The following is a 12,409-nucleotide window of genomic DNA, read 5'->3' as shown; positions in this document are numbered from 1 at the left end:
GCTGTCAGAGGGGGCGGTGGGCCCGCGCCCCTGCTGCTTCATGAGCTCAGCGCGGGCCCCCCCGCACGTCCGATGGCACCCGGGGCGGACTCTGGGAAGGGCAGGTCGGTCTGGGTGAAGGGCACACGCAGCCCCACCGAGTGACACTGAGAGGCAGGGCCTGGCGGGCCAAGGCAGGACTGACGCTAAGGACACCAGCAGCTCTTCGAACGTGCGGCTGCATCCGCTGCGAGGCAAAGCCCAAGGTTGGCAGGCGGCCTTTGCCCTCCGCCCATACCCTATTTTGTTGTTTTAATGTGAAGGTTTTGCTTAGTTGAGTTGCTTCTAGGCCTCATTTTATCCCAGTCTGTCTGACAAATGACAGGAGCAGAGGCGAAACATGCCGTGAATCATTCCTACCCATAAGACTCAGGACTGACCTTCACCCGACTCACTGTCCTCCGGGGAGGATCGTTCTCGAGAGTGAGATGGGTCCCCGCGTCTGGCTGCAGGGATTCCACCACGGAGCTCACGCTCTCTGTGAATGCTCGGCTTGGTGGGCTCGTGTGAGCGTGTCCGTGGCCTTCGTGTGCCCAGTGTGTGTGCTAGCTGTCGTGACGAGCTTGTGATTTCTACACCCAGCGCAACGTGGACACGTCCGTCAAAGTCCTTGTGTTGACGCTTGTCCTGTCTTTGCCGTGTATGTGTGTGTTTAAGGAGAACATGATCTGAGACGGAAGGTAGGTTGTTTGGGCTTATTCTGCTAATTCCATGCTTCCCCGACTAACGCAGGCTGCTTTCGAGCTGGCCACACGGACCACGTGACCACGGTCCCCATGGCAACTGTATTTAATTAGAACTCTGCCTTATATTGCATTATATTTCTAAACAAATGAAAACATTGCCGTCCCCGCTCTCACATTCTACCTAATGTGGTCATCTGGCCGGCCGGCGCTGGACTAGACCACTCGTTGGCAGGAAACAGGGCCCCAAAGTGTGCAACCTGCCGTAAGCCGTGCGGAGACGGGGCGTGGTCAGATCACACTAAATAATTTTAATAGGCTGTCTTGTAAAATACTTAACCCAGTTCAGACCTTTATTATTCATATATAAAAGCTTAATATATATAACGTTTAAGAGCAATGTCCGGAGGCCCCCTGAAATGAAATTCTGCTGCAGATTTGTGTGAGAGGTTGGCAAGCGTCTCCCACTGCCGACCTTCCTTAATGTCCTGTAAAGTTAGAGAAAATGCCAATTTGCTGGATTGAAGGTGGTGGTAGCCTACATGGGCTCGATCACGGCACCCTAGAATGACTCCGTTTGCAGATTATAGCGTGGATAACCATATCTACTATTACTAGCAGGATGTCAATGAGGCATTTTTGCCTCAAAACTCATTCAAGAATATTGAAAGCCTGCATAAACGCACATGGAAAAGTTACATTTATGGAATATGTGCCAAAATGATGACGTGTGTATTATATACACAGTGTATTTGCAAAAGGGTCCTTACCTGAAGCTGCCTGTCTCCCTGGGGACACCAGCTGCCTACACCTCTCACTGCTGATTCGGCGTGGGGTCGAGGACCCCGGGGCCGCACAGGTGCAACCCAGGGCAGGGACCGCCACGCTTCTCTCACCCAGCTCCGTGGGGGGCAGCTGGGTAAAGAACGCAGCTCTCTGCATCTCTCTGGCCTCTGCCACCCCTCTGGGAAGGGCAGGGCCGTTCTTCCTCACGCAGTGACGTCCCTGTAAGAACATCGTGTCTGCGTTATACGCAAGTGAGCGACTGAAAATCACTGCTAGCGATGTGAACCCGAAATGTTCTCCCAACGGAAAGAAAGAAAATTCATGTTTGGGAAGAACCTGACCTCAGGTTAACTAGCATTAAGCAGTAATGCAGGAACTGCAGGCTTTGAGTATTGGTGAAGGAGGCCTGAGTCTAGAGCTTTCTGGAGAAGGGAGGAAGTGCCGTCCCGGGTAGTGTAGCTCTCATGGGGGCTTCCAAAGTGGGACGTGGCTCTGGGCTGCAGAGCGTGGCCGACTCTGCAGAGTCTCATAAATCTGCGTACAGCTCAGATTTATTATTGATTATTGATTAAACCCGAGGTAGAGCTGAGAATCACGGACGCCCTGCCTGAGTTGGCGCCTGCACATAGTTCTGAGCCGTGGCCCTGGAGCAACTGGAAGAGTCTCTGGTGTTTGGGCGTCTGGGTGAAGAGTGTTGGAGATGCACTGAGCTGACGGCCGTGTACCCCTGAACGTACTAAAGAATGACTCTGTTTCTCTCTTGCAGAGGAAGAGGGCGGGGACCTGGTCCAGCCCGGCATCAGCTTTCCGGGGCCAGCAGAGGAGGATCTAGGTAGAGTACACATCACCTCAGCCCTGGTGACGCGGAGATTAGACACAGCGGGGCACGCCCCGGGCCGGACGACTCTCTGCACCTCAGAGACGGGATCCCTCCCCACAAAAATGGTTGAAGCATGTGTGTGACCTCGGCATGCCCTAATTTAAAGAACTGAATGAGATGTGGTGAACGTTTTAAATAATTTGTACAGAGTAGAGAAACTATAGGTGAGAACACATTTGCTCCAGATCACTGCAGACTAATTACTAAGACAGCTAGTCATTACGAATAACGATTAAAGCCGTCAGCAGCGTAACTGATACACGTGTAAAATGGCACCTCTCTCCCTTGCTCCCTCGTGACTAAACCTTACTCTGAGTATATCCAAGGAAGAGAAGAAGCCTTTACTCACGGCTCTTCACGTGGCTCTTTACCTGACACAGACAGCTGAGTGCGTGGGCAAGCCCACGTACACTGGGGTGTGGGTGCCGAGTGCAGTCGTGTGCTTTCTTGCAGGGAGCTCTGAATTATGATAGGATATAATATGGTAGCACATTTTCCCCGGTGCTAGTTAGAGTCATGTGGAAATTTTACTTTTATGCCGTCACAGACACAATAAAGCCAGTGCCACCTTTGGCCGTGATCACTTGACGTGGATCACACGTACGTGGAAAGGGGCCAGTGTTTCTGTAAGACACGTGAGCTGTTGAATAAATTCAACGCCCAACAGTCAGTGAGAACCCCCCCACACACACCGTGGCTCAGGCTCCTGCTGTCATAGCACTCAGGGCTGAATTATGGATCAAAAAGATAATTCCTACTTGAATTTGAATTTTTCTAACTGATTTCAGACCTTTAGCCAATGAATCTGTTGCCCATTTGATTGGCTTAAAGAATAATACTGTAAATGGAGGGAGTCCATTTGTATAAGTCTGTGATTTCTTTTAAAGAAAAGTAGAGGCAAAAAATTTTCTTTTCAATTAAGTTACGAATATAGGTGTAGTTCTGAAAGAGAGACGGTACGTTTTGCACTGCAGTGGAGCTCAAAATGTATTTCTAACTTGCCCTCCTAAACAAGCCTTTCTTTGCTCAGAAGCATGCACGCGACATCATCTTCCCTTCCTGCTGGAAAGGCGTCCCAGCTTTCTCATTTGAATTCTGTTCCACTCTGGGGACGGGCCCTCGCAAGCAGGTCTCCAGGGAGTGTACCACTCATTTGACTTTTGTTTCCCTGGGGCTTTGGGAGCAGCCCACCTGCGTCTTGCGCTGTGCACAGTTTGGATGTCATGAGTGTGTCTGGTGCCCATTCTTTCCCGAGACAGTCTCTCGGAATGGGGGAGACGCGCGGAAACCGAGGAAGAGTGTGCATCTGCAAGCCCTGTTTTTGTGGCCGGCGGGATTCGAGGCTGACATGTCCACTGTGCGGGGGGATCCCAGGGAGAGCTGGCCCACCTCGGGGGAGACAGGTGCCCCTTCTCGGCTGGCTCGCGGCGGCTGGGTGTTGTTTCCCCGGGGCCGGCGCCGCGGGAAGGTCCCGGATGACTGAGCAGCGGCACGAAACTAAACACCAGGTCGTGGGAATCACACCGGAAACACAGGTGCCCCCCCCGCCCTTGCTGCCGAGTCCCGGACTCGAGTCTAAATGTGTGCCATAGTCACGTGAGCTGAGTGCGGCCGGGCAGGTGCGGGGTGGAAGGGGTCTGCGCACCTCCCCGCCGCATGCGGACCGCAGCCTGAGTGGGCGCCTGTGCGGGGCCGCTTCCCGGGGCCGTGTTCAGAGGGTGCCCGTGCGGGCGGACAGGCCGCAGTGCTCAGAAAGTATTCTGTGCATTTGGTAAAAGAGACACAACATAAAATTGACCATTTTGACCATTTTTAAGTGTACATTCGGGGGCATGGGGTACATTCACGTGGTCGGGTAACTCCCCACCCCTGCCCCAGGACCCCCATGTTCCCCATCCACCCCTCTGCACCCCGACCCAGCGCCCGCGTCCCCCAGCACGGTGACCGGCATCCTGCTCCGCTTCCCCGAGTCTGACCACCTTGGCTCCTGGGCTGAGCGGCTCCTGCAGAACCAGTTCTGCTGCGATGGGCTTCTCTCACTCAGGGCCGTGTCCTGGGGACTCACCCACGTCGGAGCAGATGACGCAGTCCCCCTCCTTCTCGAGGCTGCGTGACATTGCCCCATGGGGACACACCACATCGTTTGTCCATTCACCCGTAGTGGACACCGGGCTCGCCTCCCCCTCCAGACTCTGCTGAGTAATGCCGCTGGGTGTACAAAACCTCTCCGGGACCTTGCTCTTAACTCTGGGGGAAGCACCCAGGAGTAGACTTGCTGAATCACGTGGTAACTCCACTTCCAATTTTGTTTTGAGGAACCTCGTACTGTTTCGGGACAGAAAGTGTTTGGTGAGCTGTTTCTGCAGTCTGGCCATGACAGGACGGTGATCCCAAGAATGTCAAGGGACAGTCAGATTTGGGAGGCTTTGGTCAGAAAGAAAGACGAGGATTGGGGGCTGTTGGCCCTAAGGAGCTCTCAGACACACGTCCGGTTTCCCCGCGTGAGGACAGGAATGGGCAGGTGCAGTGTGTTCGGTGGCGGGAAGGCGTGTTAGGACCCCAGGCAGAGGTCGCCCGGCTCAGGGACGTGCACGTGGCTCTAGCGATCGTTTTCAGCGCATTGACCGGGACAGTGGGTCTCAGCCGTGGTTGTCCCCAGCCAGCGCCACCACTCTGTATCAGAAATACCGCAACCTGGTTCCCGGGCCCGCACGTTCTGATGCAAGGCTGCCTCTAGGGTTCCCTGCGCGTGCCCGTGTGCACCCCCAGGGTGGAGAACGCTGGCGTGAAGGGCACGCGCCGATGGTGACAGGAGGGTGAAGGCGGGGCAGGGCCGGGAGGGGTGGGAGCGCGGGCGGGAGGGGACAAGGTCTGCGTGACGCTCCCAGGCTGCAGCACTAACCAGTCAGGAGCAAACACCACACTGTGGAATCTGCCCGCGTCCTCCTCTGTAAATTGAGGGCCTGCGCTGCGTGGGGTTTGCGGGCCCTTCCGTCTTGAATGCGCAGCTCTCCGATTCTCCTGCACCAGATCCAGGCGCAGAGCACTTCGCAGGGCCCTCGGTGCTGTGGTCATGGAAGGTGTGTCCTTTCTGCGCGTGCTGGCGTGTTTTGAGGCCGGCAAAGGCTGCATCCGTCCGCACAGAAGCCAGGCGAGCTTTCCTCTGCTCCCTTCAAAGCTCTCGTCTGTTTCTCCCCCAACTGGCCTCAGTCTCTCAAAGCTCTGAGGAAAGGCGAGCGACGCTGGCTGAAAGACCAGAAACTGTCTTTAGTGACAGAGAATTTAGGAATAAATTCCGTGCTCAGGCTGCGACCCATTACGGGCGTAGTTAAGGGTGCATGCTCTGAAGCTCACCTATTATCAGGTATGGAAATAATTGTATGAGGGGGAAAGTGCCATGGAAAATAGGAAGATAAAGAAGGCTTCTTGGCAATTCATCTAAAGTCAGTGATGAAAATGAATTAATTTAGCTCATTCACAATGGCTACAATAGAAGAGAAAAACCTACTTTTTCCAGGGGAAACGTCTGAGGGAGGACCTTCAGACACACTAACATTAAATTGCTCGGCCAGTAATTTTGTGACCCTGGCTCACGATAGGAGCCATTGGTCTACGGATGCCTTTTCTTCATTCTCTCGAGCATGATATTTAAATCAGTTGCAAAGAGTTGGCAGTTTATAGGCACTTATGAGCTCTGTGATGTGGACCCAAATTCTGCACCAGTAAGTCAACTGCAAAGTGGAACTTTTTCAAAGGGCAGATTAAATGATCAAAGAATAGTAGGTACATATTGTATGAGACGCAGCACAGAGAAAATGGGTGAATATTGTAAAAGGCACTTGCACACTAGAGTAATGATGCCCAACACATAGAGGCTTCCGTGGGCCAGGCACGTGTGCTGAGGATGTGTTCTCATTCAGTGGACACCCCCGGGCCCTGATCATGTCTACACAGCATAGGACCTAACATACAAAACTTACTTTAAAAGAGCTCCCTCTTCAGAGGGTGATATTTTACATCCTTCTATAAGCACCCTGGCCGTCTTGTAGACATGTAGTTTTGTAACTCGATGGGCATCCACACTTATTTCCTTAAGGTAAATTCCTAGAAGTTTCTAGAAACTGTGAAGTGGTGCCATGTTTCTATCTAGACAACAACAGTGTGTTCATTGCTGCACCCTGAGCATCCGGAGCCCTCTCTCCATCCTTCCCCACCCTCCCCGTATCCTCGCCATGCTCCTGGGATATTCAGGATTTCTCCCAGCCGCCCATGGGAACCCAGAGGCCCCAGGGGGCCACACCACTCTCCAGTGTGCGACACCAGCAATTACTGTCACACGTACAGAAAAGGTGGGAAAGGTTACATGTCAGTGAAGGGAGCATCCAAAAAGAGGAATTTTATGTGACCATTTCATGTTAAAACAACCTGAATAGGTCAATAACCAGTAATGAGACTGAAGCAGTGATCAAAAACCTCCCAAAAAACAAGAGTCCAGGACCTGATGGATTCCCTGGGGAATTCTACCAAACATTCAAAGAAGAAATAATACCTATTCTCCTGAAGCTGTTTAAAAAACAGAAACAGAAGGAAAGCTTCCAGACTCATTCTATGAGGCCAGAATTACCTTAATCCCCAAACCAGGCAAAGACCCCATCAAAAAGGAGAATTTCAGACCGATATCCCTGATGAATATGGATTCCAAAATCCTCAACAAAATGCTAGCTAATAGGATCCAACAATACATTAAAAGGATCATCCACCAAGACCAAGTGGGATTTATCCCCGGGATGCAAGGGTGGTTCAACATTCGCAAATCGATCAATGTGATAGAACACATTAATAAGAGGAGAGAGAAGAACCATACGGTCCTCTCAATTGATGCAGAGAAAGCATTTGACAAAATACAACATCCTTTCCTGATTAAAACTCTTCAGAGTATAGGGATAGAGGGAACATTCCTCAAGTTCATAAAATCCATCTATGAAATACCCACAGCGAATATCACCCTCAATGGGGAAAAGCTGAGAGCCTTTCCCTTAAGATCAGGAACACGTCAAGGATGCCCACTCTCGCCGCTGTTGTTCAACATAGTACTAGAAGTCCTAGCAACAGCAATCAGACAACAAAAAGAAATAAAAGGTATTCAGATTGGCAAAGAAGAAGTCAAACTCTCTCTTTTTGCAGACGACATGATACTTTATGTGGAAAATCCAAGAGACTCCACCCCCAAATTACTAGAACTCATCCAGCAATTCAGTAATGTGGCAGGATACAAAATCAATGCACAGAAATCAGTTGCTTTCTTATACACTAACAATGCAACTGTAGAAAGAGAAATTAGAGAAACAACTCCATTTACAATAGCACCAAAAACCATAAGATACCTCGGAATAAACCTAACCAAAGAGGTGAAGGATCTGTACTCTAGGAACTACAAAACACTCATGAAAGAAATTGAAGAAGACACAAAAAGATGGAAAAATATTCCATGCTCATGGATCGGAAGAATAAACATTGTTAAAATGTCTATGCTACCCAGAGCAATCTATACCTTCAATGCCATCCCGATCAAAATTCCAATGACATTTCTCAAAGTGCTGGAACAAACAATCCTAAAATTTGTATGGAATCAGAAAAAAAACCCAAATTGCCAAGGAAATGTTGAAAAAGAGAAACAAAGCTGGGGGCATCACGTTGCCTGATTTCAAGCTCTATTACAAAGCAGTGATCACCAAGACAGCATGGTACTGGCACAAAAACAGACATATAGACCAATGGAACAGAATAGAGAGCCCAGATATGGACCCTCAACTCTATGGTCAAATAATCTGCGACAAAGCAGGAAAAAATATGCAATGGAAAAAAGACAGTCTCTTCAATAAATGGTGCTGGGAAAATTGGACAGCCACATGCAGAAGAATGAAACTCGACCATTCTCTAACACCATTCACAAAATAAACTCAAAATGGATGAAAGACCTCAATGTGAGACAGGAATCCATCAAAATCCTAGAGGAGAACATAGGCAACAACCTCTTTGACATCGGCCACAGCAACTTCTTTCAAGATACATCTCCAAAGGCTAGTGAAACAAAAGCAAAAATGAACTATTGGGTCTTCATCAAGATAAAAAGCTTCTATGCAGCAAAGGAAACAGTCAACAAAAGAAAGAGGCAACCCACAGAATGGGAGAAGATACTTGCAAATGACACTACAGATAAAGGGCTGGTATCCAAGATCTATAAAGAACTTCTCAAACTCAACAACCAAAAAACAAATAAGTCAAAAAATGGGCAGAAGACATGAACAGACCCTTCTCCAAAGAAGACATACAAATGGCTAACAGACACATGAAAAAATGTTCATCATCATTAGCCATCAGGGAAATTCAGATCAAAACCACATTGAGATGCCACCCTACACTAGTTAGAATGGCAAAAATGGACAAGGCAAGAAACAACAAATGTTGGAGAGGTTGTGGAGAAAGGGGAACCCTCTTATACTGTTGGTGGGAATGCAAGTTGGTACAGCCACTTTGGAAAACAGTGTGGAGGTTCCTCAAAAATTTACAAATAGAGCTACCCTATGACCCAGCAATTGCACTCCTGGGTATTTACCGCAAAGACACAGATGTAGTGAAAAGAAGGGCCATATGCACCCCAATGTTCATAGCAGCAATGTCCGCAATAGCCAAACTGTGGAAAGAGCTGAGATGCCCTTCAACAGACTAATGGATAAAGAAGATGTGGTCCATATATACAATGGAATATTACTCAGCCGTCAGAAAGGATGAATACCCCACTTTTACATCAACATGGATGGGACTGGAGGATATGATGCTAAGTGAAATAAGTCAAGCAGAGAAAGTCAATTATCATATGGTTTCACTTATTTGTGGAACATAAGGAATAGCATGGAGGACATTAAGAGAAGGAAGGGGAAAATGAAGCGGGTGGGAATCAGAGGGGGAGATGAACCATGAGAGACTATGGACTCTGAGAAACAAACTGAGGGTTCTAGAGGGGAGGGGAGAGGGGGGATTGGTTAGCCCGGTGATGGGTATTAAGGAGGGCACATACTGCATGGAGCACTGGGTGTTATACAAAAACAATGAATCGTGGATCACCACATCAAAAACTGGTGATGTATTGTATGGTGACTAACATAACATAATAAAATTTAAAAAAAAACAACTTTGTGTTATACAAAGAAATCAAAATTACTTTTAAAGTTACTAATATTATTAGGATATTAGGAATTTGATTCTAAATTTCTGGAACGCATTTCCTAGTTTTCCCCCTAAATATCCATTTTTAGCTTGCACAATTTCTGAGCTTGGTTGCTGTCACATAAATTATAGTACATTGTCCCTGGGTTGGTTCCCTTCCTCAAACAGTGAATCTTTGTTGACCACGCATGCACGCCTTCGTCCTAGTCTGTTCAGCTGCTGTGACAAATGACCACAGACTGGGTGGCTTATGAACAGTAGCATCCATTTCTCACAGCTCTGGAGGCTGAGGTCTGAGATCAAGGTGCCAGCGATTTGGTGTCTGGTGAGGCTCCTTCCCGGGCTCCCGTGTCCTCGCATGGCAGGATGCGGGGGCTCTCTGGGGTCCCCCACGACCTAATCACCTCCCCAAGGCCCCCCTCCTAATGCCATCACCTTGGGCGTAGGGTTCCACCTATAACTTGAGGGGGGACACAGACATTCAGACCATAGCAGCCTTCGTTCAAGCGACACTAATTCAGCGTTTTCTGCTCTGTGGGACGCACCCACCAGTGAGCCGCGGGCTCCCCAACTTAGCAAGCTCCACGAGGTGGAGGGGTGAGAGACGGAGCACACGAGCAAAGCTGCCCTATAGACAAGAGAAAATAGCACAGCTAGAGAGGCAGGGACGTGTTCTCTAGAAATGCAGGCAAAAATCAGATCGGTGCAGACCAAGGAACCAGAAGCCATGGTGACGAATGCGGACAGGCTCGGGGCCAGAGAGGGGAGTCCGCTCTGCGGAGAGAGGGGCCGTAGCGCCAGTCCTGAGCGCAGTGCCCTGCGTGGGGCGGGTTTGGGACAGCCGGGGGCCCATGGGACAGCCCTCCTGGCGTGGGGCGCAGCGTCCCCCTCCTGCGCCCCGACCCTGCCCTGGAGTCCCGACAGCAGCCCTCAGCGCGTAAGTCATGTCAGTGTGCGTACGGGGACGTTAAAGAGCTCACGTTCAGAAGACACGCGCCCGTTACGGATTGGCACGCAGTCCTGGGCGAGCAGCTCCTTCTGGAAGGTGAGGGCGGTGAGACGCAGCTGTCCAGCGCGTGTTCATCTCGCTGGGCAGAGGCACGCGGGACTCGGCTCTCACAGACTCAGAGGGCCTGCGGGTCTCGGCGCGCACGGAGCCCTTGAGGAGATGCGTGAGGTGGGCGCTCCCGCAGGGGCAGCCGCTGAGCGCCCGTGAGTCCGGGAGCCAGAACTAACACACACGATGCGCAGGATCCACGGGGATCTGCAGAACAGGAGGCTCACGGGTAGGGTTCGAAGGGGTAGAAGGACCCCGGTGGAGGCGGGAGGAGGATACTTCAAGGGGACGCTCATTCGCTGGTTTCGTTTCCGCCGGCCCCACATCAGGCTGTTCACACCGGCGCACATGACTGCAGGAGGCCACGGGGTCAGAGCATCTGGGCCTCTGCACAGGGACACCACGCACGTCCCCGGGCCCCCGGGTGTGGCCATCGCAGATGCTTTCTGCACCTGTCGCCAGGCGTCCCCCCACGCCAGGAGCCCCGTTCCCTCCCTCACATCCCTGGCCCCGCGGGGCCACTATGCGTCCTGCTGTCACCACAAGGCCAAAGACCAACACGATTTTACTTTCGCCTTTGGTCTCATGTCTGGATGCTTATTTTATTCAGGAGCTTGTCTAGCTACTTTTTGATGCGTACTCAGGGTGTTTTTTTTAATGATTTCAAAGCTAAAATAGAATCTTGTGCATTACGTGTCTTCTTGCTTTCTGTGTATATATTTTTTTTCTACAGAAACCCCCAGTTTCGGGGCAGGGCAGGGTAGGGTCTGCAACAGCAGTTCCCCGCGAGGGCGGCTTTGGCCCGAGGCTCTCGGGGCTCTTCAGCAGGCGCCCGCAGAAAATCCCTAAGGGAAGCAAGCCAGTTCCACACGTGTATTTGCACGCACACACGTGCACACATGCATGGTCTTGCAAATTCAAGCAACAGCGTGGTTCACCTTCCAGAGCTGTGCCTTTTGAAATAACACTTTCCCAGGCTGGCAGCTCCTCAAATAAACGCGTGATGGTTTGGCAGTGAGTGAAGTAGTCTTGGGTGGAAATGGATTGGGAGGGAAGTAGACAAGGTGGCAGACATGTTGTTTAATAAGGAAGATGTGGCTCGTCCTGTTGACCTTCCCCTAATTCAGTAAGAGATTTTATTTCATGTTTCTGCTCATCTATACTGACATGACACTGATTTTTTTAAACTGTGGGTTGCACTGATGGGCCATGAATTCAAGTCTACCATCAATTTTTAGGTGAAAAAGAATAAAAAGAACAGAAATGTATCGAATGTGTAGAATGGGAAATACAAAGTGTATCACATGTAATGAGGGCAAATAGCATTTGAGGAAACGGTGTGTGTGTGTGTGTGTGTGTGTGTGTGTGTGTGTGTGTGTGTGTATTAGGTTCTAGCTCAAAATGCATTTCGTTTTGTGGAACGTCATCCAAAAAAAAAGTTCCGGAGCCACTGAGAGATTGTCTTGCAGAAACTGGGGTGGTAGAAAGAGAGGAAGTTACTTTTGTGTCGCATGCAGTATTTGGGAACAGGAGGGGGTGCGGGTAGGGCCCCAGGGTAGGGATCACCGGCTGCTCCTCACGACAGGTGCCCTCCTGATGACTCCAGGTCCTGCTTGAGGACGGGGCAATCCGCCTAGTTTCCCTGTGACTTTGAATCCTTAAATATTTGTTTGTTTATTTTATTTTAAATAAAAGGGTTGGTTAATAAAACTACTTCCCACCTTATACATAGGATTA

At 50.2% G+C, this 12,409-nt stretch overlaps 1 protein-coding gene across 12 annotated transcripts in view; it reads left to right on the top strand.

The window, feature by feature from the left end:
* DLGAP2 (DLG associated protein 2) overlaps positions 1–12,409 on the top strand; it is an 862,351-nt gene that overhangs the window by 652,105 nt on the left and 197,837 nt on the right. For 10 of the 12 annotated variants that reach the window (XM_032413746.1, XM_032413747.1, XM_032413748.1 and 7 more), the window contains one exon: positions 2,275–2,340. In XM_032413746.1, coding sequence (XP_032269637.1) covers positions 2,275–2,340 — 66 coding nt within the window. The other 2 variants (XM_032413754.1, XM_032413753.1) reach the window with 2 other exon arrangements.

This window comes from Phoca vitulina, unplaced genomic scaffold, assembly GCF_004348235.1.
Source record: "Phoca vitulina isolate PV1807 unplaced genomic scaffold, GSC_HSeal_1.0 scaffold15, whole genome shotgun sequence".
NCBI classification, from domain to species: Eukaryota; Metazoa; Chordata; class Mammalia; order Carnivora; family Phocidae; genus Phoca; species Phoca vitulina.
Note: the sequence above shows the minus strand (reverse complement) of the source record. Positions and strands in the feature narration are given on the sequence as shown.